The sequence below is a fragment of the Thunnus maccoyii genome, chromosome 9 (genome assembly GCF_910596095.1).
Source record: "Thunnus maccoyii chromosome 9, fThuMac1.1, whole genome shotgun sequence".
In the NCBI taxonomy this organism is placed as follows: Eukaryota; Metazoa; Chordata; class Actinopteri; order Scombriformes; family Scombridae; genus Thunnus; species Thunnus maccoyii.
In genome coordinates, this window is record NC_056541.1 from 27,437,114 (window position 1) to 27,455,424 (window position 18,311).

At 40.7% G+C, this 18,311-nt stretch overlaps 3 protein-coding genes and 1 long non-coding RNA gene across 4 annotated transcripts; 1 reads left to right on the forward strand and 3 right to left on the reverse strand.

The window, feature by feature from the left end:
- Window positions 1–1,356: 1,356 nt before the first annotated feature.
- si:ch211-170d8.2 (uncharacterized protein LOC571755 homolog) lies at window positions 1,357–3,962 on the reverse strand. The gene is made up of 3 exons (XM_042422192.1): window positions 3,399–3,962; window positions 2,054–2,198; window positions 1,357–1,899 (listed from the first exon to the last, which is right to left on the reverse strand). The coding sequence occupies exons 1-3, from the start codon at window positions 3,820–3,822 to the stop codon at window positions 1,569–1,571; spliced, it is 900 nt and encodes a 299-aa protein (XP_042278126.1). The 5' UTR covers window positions 3,823–3,962; the 3' UTR covers window positions 1,357–1,568.
- Window positions 3,963–4,392: 430 nt separating this feature from the next.
- Window positions 4,393–10,677, reverse strand: hps4 (HPS4 biogenesis of lysosomal organelles complex 3 subunit 2). Its single transcript, XM_042421376.1, has 12 exons — window positions 10,276–10,677; window positions 9,690–9,780; window positions 9,429–9,572; window positions 9,215–9,322; window positions 8,743–8,859; window positions 8,137–8,231; window positions 7,983–8,055; window positions 7,093–7,217; window positions 6,310–6,973; window positions 5,934–6,060; window positions 5,509–5,620; window positions 4,393–5,221 (listed from the first exon to the last, which is right to left on the reverse strand). The coding sequence occupies exons 1-12, from the start codon at window positions 10,305–10,307 to the stop codon at window positions 5,050–5,052; spliced, it is 1,860 nt and encodes a 619-aa protein (XP_042277310.1). The 5' UTR covers window positions 10,308–10,677; the 3' UTR covers window positions 4,393–5,049.
- Window positions 10,678–14,385: 3,708 nt separating this feature from the next.
- On the reverse strand, window positions 14,386–16,813 carry si:ch211-107p11.3 (GT1 domain-containing protein). The gene is made up of 7 exons (XM_042421654.1): window positions 16,512–16,813; window positions 16,214–16,388; window positions 15,289–15,359; window positions 15,035–15,208; window positions 14,858–14,955; window positions 14,706–14,777; window positions 14,386–14,623 (listed from the first exon to the last, which is right to left on the reverse strand). The coding sequence occupies exons 1-7, from the start codon at window positions 16,525–16,527 to the stop codon at window positions 14,480–14,482; spliced, it is 750 nt and encodes a 249-aa protein (XP_042277588.1). The 5' UTR covers window positions 16,528–16,813; the 3' UTR covers window positions 14,386–14,479.
- Window positions 16,802–17,474, forward strand: LOC121904116. The gene is made up of 2 exons (XR_006098171.1): window positions 16,802–16,888; window positions 17,152–17,474. It is a non-coding gene; the product is annotated as an uncharacterized LOC121904116 (long non-coding RNA).
- Window positions 17,475–18,311: the final 837 nt, after the last annotated feature.

An 18,311-nucleotide genomic window follows, 5' to 3' on the forward strand; every position in this document is an offset into this window, starting at 1 on the left:
TTAACCTTAACTTCTCTGGGAGCAAAGCCAGTCAGAAACATGTGGAAAGGTTTCCAAGATTACTGTGTGAAGTTATATATATATATACATATATATAATGTCCAGCTCTTGTTCCACACAGTCTTAAAGTATTTAGCTCCTCACCAGCCTTTTTTCCAGACGTCAGTCCTGATGTTGTCATTACGTCTCACAATTTGATGAACTGGAGTGGAATGAAGATCTGCTCTGTGTTTTTCTTTTCACATGAGAACCAAAGAATTGCCATCATTCCATCCAAATTCTTAAAACGCAGTGTCCCAACGCGTCGCTAAAGGTTCCTCATTTCTTTCCTTCCTTTCCTGGTGAAGCAGTGAATAAACCAGGGGAAGCAAACCTGTCATGTCTTGTCATCAGATTTGTTGTCACCACTAATTATTCCCCCGCCATGAAACCCAATCTTCTTGAAATCTTGTCACTGTCACCCTAAAAGAGGCATTTTAATTGCTCTGTAATTAATTTAATTTTTTTTTTTTTTTTTGACAAGAGATTTTTAGCTTGATGCGACTTCTTTTTATTTCTCATTTTCAAAGCAACTGAACATGTGAGACGAATTTAAACTGAGACAAATTTGAACAGCAAAAAAAAAAAAAGAAAAAAATCTGCCAACTTCTCCATCATCCGGTCAGCAGACCACACAGTTTGCCACCAACCACACAGTGCGAGTGTGTGCTTAAATATGAGTAAAGAACCCTACTGTACAGATATACATGTGTCAGATAAATAAATGCTCTTCTGAGGGCTGTAGGCAGCAGCAGGTGGACTGAGAAATGTATTCGAGACCCCTGATCTTACTCAGATGTGGCATATATCTGCAAAAAATGGGAAATGCTGATAAATGCTGTCTCTTTTTAATAAATGTGCTATTTTATCAGAATGTGTTGCTGCTGTTATTTAACTCAGTATGACTGTGTATATTCTATTCATTAGTTTGTTTTTCCATTTGCAGTTACATACTGTGTTAATCTCGGTTTGTCTTTTAAGCATTGTTCCTAAGTGTGAGGTACACCTTGCAATTACTTTTTGCTTGCTTAGATACTTTTAGATCTTTAAAACAAAGGTCTAATAATAATTCCTGAGGAACAGTCACTGCAGGGTCGGCTACAGGCCTTTGTTTGTCCAGGTGTTGCTTTTTCCACCAACTGTGAAAACTTCTTTAAATAGAAGCTCACATCTAAAAGGTGTTGGGAGACAAATATCTAAAAGAGGAGCACAGCTGAACAAAACCACGTCAACTGAGGTGGCCACACACTGAAGTACAATTTCTTCATGATCTTTTGTCATTAGCCATTGTTAGATTGATCTTTAATAACCAAATAATGACTCCATAAGCATACAGTATATCATATTCACAATTTACATAATATATATAGCCTATTGTACAAAACATAACATTCATAAATTAATAGATTTGACATTGAAGTGCATTATTTCTTGATATGCTTTGAGGCGTCTGTGGTTCATCATTTAGAACAGAGTGGGTGAAACATGAATTATCCCTTTTATGGTCTCAGCAGAACTCAGTCCAGTCTTCATCTGTAGTACAGAGCCATGAAAGGTGTGTGTGAGAGGTGGACACCGCCGGTTTCACAGGACACCCCTACTCCAGACTGACTGCAGTCCAGGACCAAGCCCAGGCCCAGCTCAGGAGCAGGCAGCGGTGCGTCGACCCCATCCCCCCACACGTTGCCGTCAGTGTCCTGTAAGGCTCCTGGATCCCCCTTGGAAGAAAACACCACCCGTCGCATGTTCACCAAGCTGGAACCCCCTCCGGCACCGCCTGCCGCCTCCTGCAAACTCTGGAGGAGGAACAGCAGGTCCACTCTCAGCTCCACAGAGTGACCCCTTGACCACACACTGTATCTAAAGGAGACAACAGGGAGACATTTAGGTCCGAAATTCCCAGAGGTCATCAGTCCAACACTGACTTTGATTCTTAAGACTGATGGCTGAAATGAAGAATTTGTGTAAAACTGAGCAAATTAGTAAAAATATGGATCATATTGAGACTTGTTACCTTGTCGGAAGGTTGCGCTTTGCCATAGATGGAAGCGCAGGGCGGATGTCCAAATGTTGTGGGTTTGAAAGTTGGAGGTGAAGCTCGGCCCTCATAAGATTCAATGTTAAGATCTCCCTGGTGAGGAGAAACTCCACATCTGTATCTGCAGAAGAAGAAGAGGAGGAGGAGGAGGAGGAGGAGGAGGAGGAGGAGGAGGAGGAGGAGGAGGAGGGTAATGATGAGTCCGTCAGAGTCACAGCACAGTGTAGATTAAGACAAAGCTTTTCATGTCACAGCAGCACGCTCGATCCCAGGGATCAGAATAGAGTCTCCAGCACAGAGGTGATGTTTTCACTCCTAATACCTTGTTAATCTGTCAGCAGGATATCTCAACAACTGTTGGAGGGAACATTAAGCCAGCTATGACTCATTTGTATGCAGATAACACAGTCCTCTTTTACAGCTGAATTAATCAAGCTGTTAATGCCCTCCAAACTGCTTCTCACTGCTTTTCACTTCTACAGCTTCAGTCTATAAAATGCACCAACAAAAAAAACAGCTTATGACAATTACCAGAGGATATCCACTCACTGCACCTTTTCAACATCAGATAGAAGATATATACTTTATATGTTTACATACGACTGCTTGGGGATGTTTATGTCTATGTCTTTATGTGTGTGTATGTTTAACTATGTTCTCATCACTATAATCTGTGCATGTTAACTGGATGGGCCTTACTGTGTGTAAATGGGATCTTGCATGTGTATGTGTTTATTTGTATGAGCTGTTTCTGGTAAACAAGTTCTTTCTTTGCAAAACACTCAGGAATCCTCTGGGTGTTTTTACTCTTTAACACCTCTGAATTTTGGACAACTGCCTTTTTTTTACTTTATCCAAATTGGATAACTGACAAGATCGTCTTCATCTGGAAACTCAAAGGGGCATTTCAGTGAATATGATAAGGAATGTAAGTGCTTTTAATTAGCTTTATCTTGGACAGTTCAGTTAAACCTGAACTTATGTAGGAGATGTGTTTGGATGCAGGGTATCAGCAACTTGGAGAACTTCCAACAGTGGTAAAACACAGTTTGTGCTCTCAAAGCCTTCTGAACTGGTTGATCTCTTATCTGGCGGCGCTGCAGCCCACTTATTCCTTCCTTCTAAAGTTACAAAAGATGTTCTTCTGCAGCAGTGAGCTACATCTAATCGAATTAACCTAAAGGAAATAAACTTGATCTCCATTTTCCAGGGAGAACCCTGCAGTCCATCAAAGGCCTGTGCGTCTCTGCTACAGCCAACTCAAACAACGCATTTCAGCACTGCACTGTAATGTGTTTTAGTTGGATTAACTTTGTCTTACCTCCTCTCAGGCGACCCTGAATTCCTTTGACGCTTCTGCAGTTTAGTCCTTCTTGACAGCAGCGGTAAACCCGTCGCACAAAGCTGAAAAGAGATTTCCCCGGGAAAACCAGGCCTCGAGAAACTCCCGGAGAAAAGGGCCGAACACGGAGCTGCAGCAGATTTGAATCATCTTGAGGAGCTTGTGTGTTTTCCAGCCAAGGAGCCGCCAGCTCTGCGCACCGCTCCCGGTGCGCCTCCGTGACCCCGCGCCTCCACCGCCTCAATGCATCCGTGCGTAAAGTTGGTCTGTATGATTCATTTGTGATCTCTGGTGACTGTGACAGAAGTCCCCGCGTGTCTACTGCGCGGCCAAATACTCCAATGTCACTTGTCATCACTGTGAGAAGAAACAGAGCAATCCAAGAGCAGTGCGAAGAGGCCATGGTGATATTTCTGAATCCCGACCTGCGGATCTTCACTCTGTGGTGCCAGCTCTCCAAACCCCGGTCTGCCTGCTATATATCCCTACTGACAATGGGGACATCTTACCACTTAGAATTTGAATCCTGACCCTCCTCACAGTCCCTGCCCCTCTTTTTGTTCGTGCCCTTAACCACCCATTTACACCCCGCTGCTTTCTTTTAATGCGCTTGCATAATGAGGCGCCCCAAAGAGCGCCGACCCCATCCATTCAAATTCAGCTACTTAGCTAATGACTCTAATTACTCCATATTCGGGTCATCAAGAACGACCTTATTTACAACAAGTAAAAGCACAGAAACATTTGGATAAAACATGAATAATAACATTTTATAAGCATGTGTTTGGCAAATAGCGCGCGTCCTCCGTCACACCGTTTTCAGCGTTTTGAAACAAGGCATTAAGCCTAAAGTGGGAAACAATGGGGCCAGATTGCAGGGTCACATGCGGGCCGCTGATGGCCCAATACGGCCTTGTTGCCCCTGCGGTTTTAAACAAGCATTTACAAAAGTAGCTCACATAAGACTCAACACTGAAAGGATCACGTATTCATTTAATTTCCACTAATGATGCACTACAGTCTATCACAGTGGTCCCCTACTCAGTAACATTACAATACATTCTTTTTTTTAAATTACACTTTTAAGGAAAAAGGAATAGAAGAGTAGTTAAATAACACTTTTTAACCTAAGAGCTGATTTAAAAAAAAACAAAGTAATTTTAATAAAAGCATTTATTGTAATTTTTTTTAGAAGATGTGTAATAAAACCGTACAGTTTTGCAGTAATGAGAAGCATGAATCTGAAGGATTAAATATTAAATACAACAGCAATTACTACATTCACTGTGTTGCAAAAAAAGTTGCAAAATGTGTTCAGTGTGTGAACAGAAGCTTATTACTGTGGGAAAAATATCATCTTTAACAAAACAACTTTAATATTATTGTCATAGCAAATTCATAGTTATAATACAAATAGAACAATAAGAATAAAAAGTTCTGCTGTGAGTTTGATTGCCATAACGATAGGTAGCTGTTAACATATGCAGCTACAAGACAGAGGAAGCCTTAAATCATATCCTCAAATCTTCTCTGTTGATTTTAAGGTTACTCTCAGGACAGTTCTTCAGATTTTTAACAAAATACTTCCCCTCTTACGGACACTGAGAGCGGGCGTCTCCTCGCCATCGTGTCAGAGCAGGTTAACCCCGTGTTTCATCAGTCTGTGTCGAGCCTTGCTGGGTAGGGAGAAAGCGCTGTCCTGGTGGTTAGGGATGCCCGAGTTCCTCAGTGATCCCCCGTGCTGCAGGAAGTAAGTCTCCTGGGCCACGCTGCGGGTTCCATAGATAGCAACGCCGGCACTCCTGTGGTGAAAATGTCAGGCACATTTACATTTCAAGTAAAACAAAATGAAGACATGCAACAGAAAAAGAGCAACATAATAAAGAGGCAACAATAGAAAGGTTTTGTTTTCCGGCAGATGTGAAGGTTGGCGTGTGATCTGCACAAGTAGAGGAAGAACATTTGTTTGGGATGTGATGATAGATGTTGATGAACTGACAGATCCATCCCCAACCCCCGACTTCTACTTAAGGAGCCATGAAAGGCAAGAAACCCCCAACCACCACCAGCACATCACTGCTGTACTGACCTGATAATAGCCTCCTGCAGAGTTTCAGTGTTACAGAAATGCGAGTGAAGAAGTGATATGGCTCTCACAAAAGGATGCTCCGGGGCTCCCCCTGGTCGACCAGACAGGTTGGCTACAGAGACACACAATAACAAGAGGCTGCAGTACCTGCACCACATTAACCTGGACAGGCATGCCTACTGCACAAAGGAATGCTGATCACAGTCTTACTAATTAGCCGTTAGCTCATGCAAAGACAAACATAAACTACCGACACCCCCACCCTCCCTCTCATACCCCAAGTAGAGAGCTTATACTAACTCTAGCAGGAAAAGTGAAAACTGGGAAACTGGAATTTCATTAAAAAAAAGATGCAGAGCAAGTAAAGACAGATACAAGAAGAATGAAAGAGGGAATTGAATGTGAGAGTATTGTGGGGGCCTCACATGTCAGCGTGCTCTGAATGCAATCAAAATGGGCAAAGATGTAGGGTCCTGGAGTAGCTGGGGCCCCTGGAGAGATGGTCCTCAGATGGGCCTCCAGTCCATTCAGCGACGCCAGGCAACTGTGATACTAAATACAAACCATAAAAGCAGAGCTGACTGGCTGACAAACCATATATTTGCATTAAAAGGCAAATTAGTGCACTCATGTACTTATAAACTGGGAGAACTGACTTAGAACAACGCCGTGTTTGATGCTTGTTTTGCACTTTTTCTAAAGGCTTTTTTGGATTCAAATTGAAATAAACTGCTGCTTTGTGTTCGCAAACTTTCAACATAATAATGTGATGAAGGATTAGAGTAATCAGTTGTTTCTCACCACTTCTTCCATGGAAGCTGTGTCACTCAAGAAGTGAGGCTCCACCAGCAGGGCCAGTACCAAGCCTTTAACTCGGTGCAGGTACAGTGTCATGGGCACCAGAGGGGTCTCGTCTGCCTCGTCAGAAGCACCAGGGACAGGAGGGAGATCTCCCATCTTAGCCTGATGGTCTTCTGCACTCCCGCTGTCACATCCGCTGGCCTCCTCCAAAACCTTATTGTCATTCTCAGACTCCGTCCCTTGGAAGTCAAATACTGTCCCACAAACTGCGTCTCCATCTGCTCCATTGATATGGGAGTTTTCTTTGAGCACAGAGCTGTCTCCTTCGTCATGTATCTGGCCGCCTCCATCACCATTGCTGTGAAAACTGTGATAATATGACTCGTCCAGAGCCTCCTCCTCTGCTTCATGGGAGTGTTTTCCATTTGAGAGAGGAGGCTCGAGGTGCGATGTGGGTTGGAATGGATCAGTGGTGCCCTGTGATGGAGCTGGGCTGATCACTGAGTTGTCTGACGATGACAAGTGAGGGCTGAAGGACACCTTCTGGGGAGACTGGGAAGAACCTGGATCAGATGGCTCAGACTCAGTGGAGGGTGTGTCAGATAATGTTCTTGACAAGCGGGTCTTCTTTGGGGGAGTGTCTTTGTTTGGAGTAGAATAGGACCTGGAGGATGGAAAATGTTTAAGAATTATGTGGAAATGTTAAACAAACGTTCTGAATTAAGGAGCTTGTGTAACTCAAATACTTTCTGTAAACTGAATCTCATTAAGGAGTTACAGTACCCTAATTCTCTGTCTACAGGAGCAGACTGCAGGTACTGAAGTTCAGACATGGTCAAGAACACGGTGGTGGAGCTGACAGCACCACCGAATGAGCTGGAGGTGCTCGGTCCATTGGGCCTCTGGGCCTACACCAAAATCGAAAAACAGTTGCTTAACATGTTTTTTGTTTTAAAAAAAAGTTAAACATTTGGGGAAATATGCTTATTTGCTTTCTTGCTGAGAGTTAGATGAAAAGATTCATACCAGTCACATGACTGTACTATAAATGCGTAGCTGGAGCCAGCAGCCGGTGAGCTTAGCTTGGGATAAATACTGCTAAAAGGGGGAAACAGCTAGCTATTAAGGCACATTGCTGTTTTTACACTAAGCAAATGAGATATGTTAATTAGTGAGCTATAGAGGTGTTGATAGGTGAATTTTGATACTTTTGGACATACCCAAGTTAGCCGTTTCCCCTTATTTCAGGTCTTTGTGCTAAGATAAGCTAACCAGCTGCTGGCTTCAGCTTCATATTTAGCGTACAAGCATGAAAGTGGCATCTTATTCTCATGTAACTTTTAGCAAGGAAGTGAATATGCATATATCCCAAAATGTCAAATTACTCCTTTAAGGACAGCAGCAAGAGTTCCAGATAATATTTCTGTAATGTGCCTTTATGAAAATGTCTGTAGGAAACAATGTAAATCACTTGTTACTAAAGTCACTTTCAAAGTCATTCACTTTTACTAGTCATTATTTAGTCAAATTAATTAGTGAAAGATAATGTAGCAGACTGACAAGTGATCAGGCTCTTGATTGATATTTTAAATGTGTTATGCACATCTATATAAATGTTCATCTGTTTGGAAGCCCTTGGTGAGAAAAGATTTGGTCTAAATCTCATGTCACACCTTGTTGTGTGTTTCACTCTCATGAACCATGACCTTCATTGTGAGATCTGGGGACATCTGCGTGCTCACAACTCTGTGGAGGAAAGAGAGAAAAGTTTGGTTTAAGAACCTTTTATTTATCTGAGAGGTGGACAGTGTCAGAATGTCAGCTCACCTTCCTCTGAAGAGAATACAGCCTGCTAACACTAGAGGGCAGCGTTGGCAGGCCTGAAGAATGAGGGCAGCTTTAAGCAGCAGAAGTGGGTCAACCTGAGGAAAAAAAAAATCAACTTATAACCGACTGAAAGTACACAAACTGAGAAGTGAAAAATATACAAGTTATAAGATAATACCTTTATCAGTACAACACGACACATTTGTGCATGTGGACAAATGATGTTTTTGAAGTTATGTCATCTATTGTGTCATATGACTTGGCCCATCTCAGAATGTGCTTTGCAAATGCTGGAGAATTGTGCCAAACGTGGGATTTGACTAAATGTGCTTTAAATGTAAGGAAGAAAGCATTAACAGTGTAATTAAAACTGCAAATAGTTTAGTTTGGTAATAGGTAACATTTCCTGGATTTACTGGCATTACGTTGGTTGCACATCAGATTCTATTCCTCAAGTACAATAAACACAGAGAAATGTGTGTCTTGGTATTTGTAGCTGCACACTTGCACAATGACACAGGATATTGTGACATAATTATATCCTGTCTCTAGATATCTATCTGCTGCAGCAATGCTGGTCAGTTGCAGACAACATTTCATACGTACATTAGTTGAGTCAATGGTCCTTAAGCAGCTGAAGATATGATGAAGCTCTGAGGACCCTGCTTGCAGGTGTGAAAGGTACAGCGCCCATCGAGCAGCCAGAGTTTCCTGACTGTTAAGCTAAAGGGTGAAAAAAGTTCAAATGAAAATATGCAGAGACAGATAATCACTTTCTGGCATCAAAGCTGCATGCAATGTTCAGAAAATACATCTGAGTTCATTGATCCTCTGCCAAAAATCATATAAAACTAAACCGAAGTGCCTGCTGGTTTGATAATAAATAAAGCCTTGATTCTCTTTTATTGTGATTTTGTTCAAATAAACTGCTGTAATTATGTTGGTCTGTAACTCTTATCTTTGACTTGATGCGGATGCAAGTCATCCTTGGAACATAGACTCTTTATCTCTGTGGGACAAGTCAGACTTTTGAACTACAAGACTATTCTGGGAGAACTTTGACAGCTGAAGACTGCACCTGGTAGCTCTGGCGGACGGAGCCATTGTAGAAACAAAAGAGGTTTATGAGCTGATCCAGGAGCTCACAGACACTGACGGTGGGGACTTCCACTGGACAGCCCAGAGCCTGGGAGTAAAAGAAAAAAATAACTATCAAAGACTCGTATTCAGGACAAAACAAAGTCAGAAATGGCTTATAAAGTTGCAGCTGGACCACCTGTGAGCTCACTCACCCAAAAGAAGTCATCTCTCATGCGGATGGCGAACTTGTTGCGGCGCAGCCTCAGTATGCGCACAGGAGAGGAGGAAAGCTCAGAGACGCAGCGGCCCACGCCAGCAAGCTGGCCACAGAGCAGTTCCTGCCGATCTACAGGGGTCTGCCAAGAAGACATGCAGAAATGATCAAGTTTACAGCTACAGAACTAAAACCTGTGGCTGAAAATATAAACCACCAAAGTTCCCCAATATTAGGCAACAGTTTGTGGGAGTCAAACCTCTTCAGGATAGAAGTAGCAGATTCCCTCTCTTGTAGGGTCACCCTCTCCTTTGACCTTGGATCCATCGTATAGGAAAAAATATCTACACCTGCCGAATAAATAGACAAAGAGATGTCTGAATTTGTCATGTCATGGCTAAAAAGGAAACAGAATTGTCACAGGCTTCAGTGCGATGTGTTTGGTTTCTGTAAATGCAGCCTGCAGGCTAATTACATTAGGCAGATGTTGTTTTATGACATCAGTTCATTCAAAGTTGCTGTTGTGATGCTCCAGTACATTTGATGTACCAGATGAAACAGCAACATCTGCAGTCAGGGTGGACTCTGATGCCTGCAAACTGTGAATGGCAGCACATCTACTATAATGTGCATGTCAGGTTTCATGCAAAACAAAATCAGGTTTGGTTTACAACAACAACAACAACAATAATAATAGGAATCATTTCAGCTTAGAGGGTTTAGCAGAAGACAGACAGATCAGAGTGGTTGAGTGGTCTGCATTACAGATCTGTAACTGTTTTCTGGTCCAGTCTGCAGGTTGAAGTTATCCAGCTATTAAACTGGAAGTAGAGACTGAATCTTACCTTATTGAGTCTGGCGGCATAAGCTCCGCCATCGCCGACAAGAAGCCCAGAAAAAGCCAGATGTTCTCCAGTCATCAGTTATCTCGTACCCATGTAAGTTACTCTCAAACCAACAAACTGAGGATGCACTCAGACAGAAAGAAGAAGTGAATGTTTCAGCTGCGAGTCCGAGTCAGATGTCAGAAGTCCTCTCACACCGCAGACTATTTGTTGTTAGTGCAGCTAGAAACAATATTTACTACATATCAAAGCCCGACAGCGAGGGACAAGTGTTTACAGCAACTGTTTATACTCCAATGGCCATTAAAATAAGTCAGTTTGGCAGATCTACTGCCACTGGAGGAATGCAGGTCAGTCACACGCAGTGGCAGTCATGTGAAAGTATGGCAAGCGTGCTGGGACAAACCAGTGCGCCATTCACAAAACAACGCGCCATAATAAGCAGTGGTGGAGGATGTATTTACATATTTTACTTGAGTAAAAGCAACACCAAGTCCATGTAAAAAATAAATAAATAAAAGTCCATTACAAATACAATATTCATAATTTAAGTGTAAGTGGTGGCAGTGGTAAAATTACATTCATTTACAGCGTTATTATCTTGTTAATACACACACTTACACACACATAGTTTATTTACACTCAAATTTACATTCATATCTATATTGGTATTTATACTTCTATTTATATTCTTCTCTTTTGCACACACGTAGTTTCTATCATGTCAGTATGCCAGCACATAGGTCACCCCACTACACAGAGATGTAAATTACTGTGCTTTTCTTACAGTTATGTTTGTGTTTGTGTTTAATGTTTCATGTTCATGTCTATTGCTTTTTCTGTTGACATCTGGACCACATTGAATTCATTGTATTTGCTACTTGGCAAATAAATCTGATCCTGATTTCATTATTACTGATGCAGTACCGTGCTATGTTCTGGAGCAATGGATCATATTTTATAATATGATTATACTTTGTACATAAAATCTTGATCTACCAAGTATAGCTGTCAGATAGTGGAGTAAAAGTGCAGCGTGGAAATACTAAAGTGAAGTAAAAATACCTTTAAAATGTACCAGAGTAGTCTGCATACTTGAGTAAATGTAGTTACTTAGTTTCCAAGACCATAATTAAGGACCAGTGAACTATAATGTTTTCATCCATGAAAGAAAGGGAAAGAAAGTTGGAGTATCCTATAATTCACTGCTATCTTCACACTTATAGTATAACTAGTGTGAATAATCACATTCACAGCAGAAGGTTAAATACAGTTTCATTCACACTGGTATAATTAGCGAGAGCTTTCAGTGCTCATGTCTGACTTAAATGAGTGTTTGGCTTGTTTGTGTCACACAGAAGGTCACTGCTGTTGTTTCAGACACTCTGCCCTTCAGGTCAACATTTTTTAATGAGGCCTGTCTCAATCAGTTAAACCCAGTCAGCTCATCTTTGAGTAAACTCTGCAGCATTCAAGGAGCACACAGTTCAATTTAATGTTCACCTTGTCCTAAACGTGGCCTTTAATAGAAATGTGACTGACCTGTAACCTGGTTTCAAATTAAGTCAAGTTTAATGTGCATGTTGCTTGATCATTTCCTCATATTTCCTGCAATAATGTGAACCATTTGGTCCGTCTGGAGGTTTCATTAACCTCTCCAGTTTAACCTGGCACAGATCCTTTACAGCCAAAAGAGGGTGAAACTGTATATAATGTGTATTTCACCACAGATACTTCAGCTCATGGATAGATTATTTTTCTGGAGGTAGACAGACAGACACCATCACATGGAAATGAACACTCATCTGCAAGAGGAACATGACAACAACCAAATAACCAGAATAATTTGATATTACTTCAAAAAGCCTGTATGAGACATGAGAGATACCTCCTCATACTATCAGATGTTGCAGAAGTTTCAATGGAACAATTACACCATCAGAACATGGATTAGATTCATATGAATGAATTCAGGTAATAAAGATAAATGTAACTTCTGAATGTGATGAAGCTGATGTGTCTCCTGAAGGGAAATTGGCTCTGACCTTTATTTGTCATTATTAGTCACCTGAACATCGGGGTAATGGGTCTACAGCCTTCATTTTACTGATACAACTGTATACAGGCTACAATTAAATAAACAGATGTATAACCTCAGCTGCTTGACTTCTGTTTTTAATGTTTTTGCTTGAGTTAAATGATATTTGACTTATATTTGACTGATTTATAAAGAAAGAGAAACACGGACATCCATGTTAAATTCAGGGAATGTCACGTGCTTACACCGAATATATATGGAGCTATTAACTGACATCAGACGTAAACATATAACGCTTTGCTGTAAATTCCCCTTTGAAGCCATGATTAATCCTATTTTCAATGCTCGATTGAGGACGTCTTCAGAAGTTCACCGTGCACGCGCACAGCTCTGTCAGCCAATGACCGGATTAAAGCTCGACCATACAAACTGCAATCAACTGCTCAGGACACAGGTCTGCAGAGGTGGACTCTTAAGTCAGGATTCAAGACTATATCCTAGATCGACTCGTGATCGTCGGAGGGAAAGATAGCAGGCTCTTTGCTCCTAGTAATGTCGATAACCCTTCCGCCATTTTGAATTTTCCTCCAAACATCCGTGCATGAGAGCCGACCACACTGTGTTGCTGCAGGATGTCCAGACTGACTGCAACCTGCATGCTGCTCCTGCAACTGAAGAATCTGGACACTGTGGGGTTCAGTTCATGTTCAGGATTTCTCAACACATCTGTCTTTATCGAATGAGCCCCAGACTTTTTTCCCCCAATATCCTAATTTTACCAGAAATAACAGTTTATATGTAAAAGAGCAAAACAATTCAAGTCAGAGCCATATGGGGCTTTTTATATTTCATTTTTATATGACGCTTTTTAGTAGTAGTAGTAGTAGAAGTAGTTGTAGTAGTAGTTTGGTGTTGTGGACTGGATGTCCCCATTAAAGACCTTGTGGACCACAAGATTCATCATCTCAATTTATATTTCACAAACTATTCTGTGCTGTAGTCAGTGCATACAAAAACAATAAATAAATAAATGAATTTTTAAAAAAATCAAAGAAAAAAGATCAAATTAACAAAAAAATAAATTCATAAATATATTAAAATAAACAATTAGAAGCAAGAGAAACCTAATGCAGAAAGAATGTGCAAAAGAATAGTTTTCAAAATCAAACAGGTATGATGTAATGGTGTGATGTAAAATCAAACAGGGCCTTTAAAAAAAAAAATCTTTTCACCCATCTGTAAAAAGATGACAGAAACAGGGTGACAGAGTGTGACTATAGAAAAAGAAATAAACTTGATCTTAAAATGAATACATTTAAAAATCAATGTTGACCAGTGAGGTTTTCCTCTGGTATTTCAATAAGAGAAAGACCTTCACAGTGTAAAAAAAACAAAACATTTTCAAGTCTAATGCAAATAATACAGTGGAAATAAAGCAGAATCTATGCTGCTGCTGCTGGAAACCAGTTATGTTTTTACTTAAGACTACTTGTGACTCCACACTCCATCACAAGCTTTACAGCAAAGTGATCACAACAGTAGTCTTGACCAGTCAAGTTAGTCACCTGACCGAAATCCAACTAAGCATGTGTTTCACTTGCTGAAGACCAGACTGCACAACCCTCCTGTGGATCCAAGCACCATCAAATTAAAGCAATTCATTGTTTCACTCTTTCATTTCAAATCCAGTGTGCTGGAGTACAGAGCCAACACAACCAGTGTGTATCAGTGGTCTTATAGTTGACAATTGTGTCATGTGATGATTGGAATCCTCCTGGGGCATGCAGTGGATCCGTAGGGGCTCCACTTACAAGCCTGTCTTCATAACCCTCCACCCTGAACCTCACTGGGCCTCGAGCTGGCTTAGGGACAACTGTGGCCGAGACAACGCTGGGATTGAAATAACCTTTGGGCAACTGACACAGTCTGAGGATTGCACTAGATGACTTGTATACTGTTGCATGTTTAGAGTTGCGCGGTGCAATACTGCTACATGAGGAAAGGGTCCGACACATGTTGCAAACTGGAACCTAATGGCAGATTTGTCAGAAACATATAAGTTATACAACACATCATGTGAATTGAGGAATTTATTACAATGGTCTAACCTTAAATAAATCAAATATTGTTATAACATAATACGACAGTAAAATAAAAACACATCAGTCACATCAGCTGCTTATCGAGTAGTAATATTTCTTTTTCCAACTTCCTCATTTTAAGTGCTCTGTATGCCATCTCTTGATCGCGGTTCTCAATCTCCTTTTTGAGGTAGCAGCAGTAAAGGGCCTTTACATCATCTGTCTGCCTCTGTAAAAGAAACAATATCTGTGTTTACACTGTTCTGACCCCTCGTCATCACTGCCACCCAATTCTGACACCTGAACCTCACCTCTGCACTTCTGCCAACAGCTGTAGCACATCCTGAGTTGGCCCTCTCCTGGAAGTTACTACCGTGCACATCCTGCAAAAAACAAACAAACTTCCATATGTTAAGTATTCAAAAAGAAACGCCTTAAAAGATGCACGTTTAGAAGCGCTTACCCCTTCTAAATTAGTGTCACTGACGTCGGTCTCATCACTGCTCAAGCTCTCAGGTTCAGTCTTAGTTACAGGCAGGAGGAGGACAGGGTGGCCTGACACTGCAGAGGTGGAGGCCAGATTTGAATCAGGTCCTGAGAAATCCCAGACGTTTTTACAGAAGCGATAAAGAGCACCTACCACTGATAAAAGAGCTGTCAGATCCAGTCAGGGGCTCAATACAGGCTCCCCCGGGGATGACCTCCACCCTCAGTGTGTTGTCTTTGTGTTGCAGCACGTCCTCCTCTGCGGAGGTCAGCGACGGCGTTGCTGAACCCCCGCCATCTTTTATCATGCCAGCCCTTCTTCTTTTTGCTGCATAAGGATAGATTTGAGAGTTAAAATACTCCCCTGGAAAGTACAGGGGAAATGTTGACTTGCAATAACAAGGATACCTGTTTGCACTATGTTTTTATGTTTGACTTTCACTTGCTGCCAAGTCCTTTTGTAGCCGCTGTCAGATACCCTGAGAATGAAAAAATACAATTTCAAATGTCAGTATTGTGATGGTGGATTGTAACTAAGTACATTACTCAAGTTCTGTACTTAAGTCCAATTTTTAGGTAAGTATTTCCATTTTATGCTACTACTGCATTTCGTTTTAGAGCGAAATACAAACTGTGGTTAGTTTTCATATAATACAACACATTGTTTGGTATTAAACCAGTAGTTTCCAACATTTTTATCATGTTTACCTGTGAGCTCTTCTATAAAATCAGTGTCTAGTTGTGGCTCCTTGTCATTTTTCAGATATCTACGAGTTGTAACAGCTCCACCAAAGAGACGTTTCTCTCCAAACTTCTCACATGGTTTAATTTCAGTAGATGTTCAAATGATCCAATGATTCGCCAAAAAAATCAATGATTAGAGATGAAAACAGATTTGTGTATCAGAACTTTGCTTCTTCTTCTTTCCTCTCCCATTACTCATCTCACAACCCCTCAGATTTATCTTGTGACCCTTTGGAGGAGCCCAACCCCTATGTTGGGAACCATCAGTAAAACAACAACAGTAAAGGTGTTTCTTTCACATTTAAGCATCGGTATTAATAATGTAATATATTAAATTAATTTCATGCATCAGTCACAGAGGATTATTTACAATACTTTTAATGGTAAATTTAGTTAATAATATTTCTGTACTTTTACCTAAGTAGAATTTAAAATACAGGACTTTTGTTTGTAATGGAGCATTTTTTACTATTGCAGTTCTCCCACTACTGCGGTACCATGTCATTATTGTAAAGCCCAATTTTAGGAGCTGAATTATTGTTATGAATCAAGTTAAATGATCCACTCTTGAGTGAGTTCATGCTCTTACGCATTTATTTTATCAGCAATTCTCTGCCAGGCTTCTTCCCTCAGTTTAGAGGCACTTGTAGTGTTGGATTTGGCCGTCAAAACCTCTTTTTCCTCTTCATACAACTTCAAAATGAGCCCCTGCTCTTTAGAGCTGAAAAAATGCGCCCTCTCGTGTTTTTTCATCGTCTGGAAGTCTATAAAACACAAATAAATAAATAGATAAATAAATAAAGGCACTGCAAATGTAAAACGATGAGTCAAAACTATTGATTTGTTTAATGGATTAATCTGAGAGCTCTGGCACCAGGTCTCCTCACCTCTCTCTGTGTTCATGGACTGTGATCCTGGTTTCGGTGTGCGACTACTCTCCCTTTACGGCAGAGCGGGCGCGCGCAGTTATCCGAGATGTTTCAATGCTAGATTTAGTGATCTAATCGGGATCCACGATCGTGAAACGCGATAAACCCGAGCTTAATCGATGCGGCAGGTCTTTCCGGCACGCTTCACCTTATCAGAGACGGTCTGAAGCGACGCAAATGAGGAAAGGATAAGTGTCAGATGAAGCTGCATATCAGCGAGCTTTGTTAACCCTGGATTTTCTAATTCGGCTTAAAGCGCGTTCACAACAAGGAGGTGGAGTCTGCCACAAAGAGCAGGTCACGTGTGAGTCCAATTTAGAGCATTGTTCTCCATGGTAATTTAATTCAATAACTAAATGACTAAAATTATATTATAATGACAGATTAGGACACAACTATAAAGCAACAACTGAAAAGGTACCAAAATATCAACAGTTCTATAGTTGTTTCACTGGCAACCTACCACATAAGATTAAACCTAAGGATTTTTAATATGGTTACCTACAGTCAAGCAGTTCAATAAACTGCACCTGTAATGTCCCCTGGGTAATCTGGGATTTCGATCTGTTACTAACCTGTGTCTCTCCTCACCCTGCAGGTGAATGATTGGAGTAACCCTGAACATCTGGCCTGGTGTTCCTACTTAAGCCACTGCTGCTTCTCCCTTCAGGCACCTGTTCTGTTTTGGTTTTGATATGCTGCCTTAGTTAGTTTCTTCTTTCCAACACCCATACACATATACACACACACCATTCAGCATTTACACATCCTACTGAGACCACTGACGTCCACACTTCACACTTTAATTACTTAGCACATTCTGTAATTTGGTTCAGTTGGCACTTTATACTGATTTAATTTGGTTTCATTGATGACATTTGGTTTCATTCTGTAATAAAGATTTCTTTTGTTACACATTCATGATGGTGTATCTCCCTTTTGTTATGGCCACTTGAGCCATTGAGAAAATATTTGAGGTTATGATGGGGCAGGTACGCTGGCAGCCAACGCTGGAGTATTCTCCATGGACAGGGTATAGTATTTGTAGTGTTTTCAACATGTAAAGGTCTGGGATGTAATGATACAAGAGAAATATTGACAGACACTGGTTTTAATTTGTTTTTTTCTTCCCCTGTGGAGAATGTGCCATTTTTATAACAGTTAGAGATATAACAGAGTTCACTTCATGTTGTATTTGGCCTCTTTGTGCAGATCCTGACCTCAGTGGTATTAGATTTATACACATAGAGCTACTTTATGATTTAATGTGCCTTTATCACAACTGATAAGTTGACTTGTCATGACAGGAAGGGCCCATAACATTAACAATGACTAAGCAGCTACACTGAATTCAGCCATAGTTCATTTTATTATTTACACATGTGCTTTTCCTACTGTGACATGTCAAAATATCTGCTGTGAAGACAAAGTGTCTTCGGTTTCATTTAAAACTATTTTTAGGAGGGGTGTGTGTGTGATTTGTCTTTTTTTCTTTTCTTTCTGGGGAAAAAAAAGATTCTAAAAGGAGGGAAGAAATGTTACACATAACATGTAAGTGTGACGTGATCCCAGCATAAATAAAATGATATATTTAAAAAAAATATTTAAAACTCAATCATAGACAGAAAGCATAAGCATAAGTTAGGTGGAGATATGCTTAGAATTAATTATACTGTGTAACATTGCCATACTCCATTTAGTAAGAAATGATATGGTGTAATTTGTCCCACAGTAACAGATGGGGAAAAAAAAAAAACA

Coding starts and splice junctions, on each gene's coding strand:
- si:ch211-107p11.3 (XM_042421654.1), bottom strand. Junction 14,778..14,857: donor GTGACACTAATTTAGAAGGG/GTAAGCGCTTCT, acceptor TGTTTTTTGCAG/GATGTGCACGGTAGTAACTT. Junction 14,624..14,705: donor CTGTTGGCAGAAGTGCAGAG/GTGAGGTTCAGG, acceptor TTTCTTTTACAG/AGGCAGACAGATGATGTAAA.
- hps4 (XM_042421376.1), bottom strand. CDS start 10,307: ATGGCGGAGCTTATGCCGCCAGACTCAATAAG. Junction 9,323..9,428: donor TGAGAGATGACTTCTTTTGG/GTGAGTGAGCTC, acceptor TTTTACTCCCAG/GCTCTGGGCTGTCCAGTGGA. Junction 5,621..5,933: donor CATTCAGAGCACGCTGACAT/GTGAGGCCCCCA, acceptor GTGTCTCTGTAG/CCAACCTGTCTGGTCGACCA.
- si:ch211-170d8.2 (XM_042422192.1), bottom strand. CDS start 3,822: ATGGCCTCTTCGCACTGCTCTTGGATTGCTCTGTTTCTTCTCACAGTG. Junction 2,199..3,398: donor TCAGGGTCGCCTGAGAGGAG/GTAAGACAAAGT, acceptor CTTCTTCTGCAG/ATACAGATGTGGAGTTTCTC. Junction 1,900..2,053: donor AAGCGCAACCTTCCGACAAG/GTAACAAGTCTC, acceptor TGTCTCCTTTAG/ATACAGTGTGTGGTCAAGGG.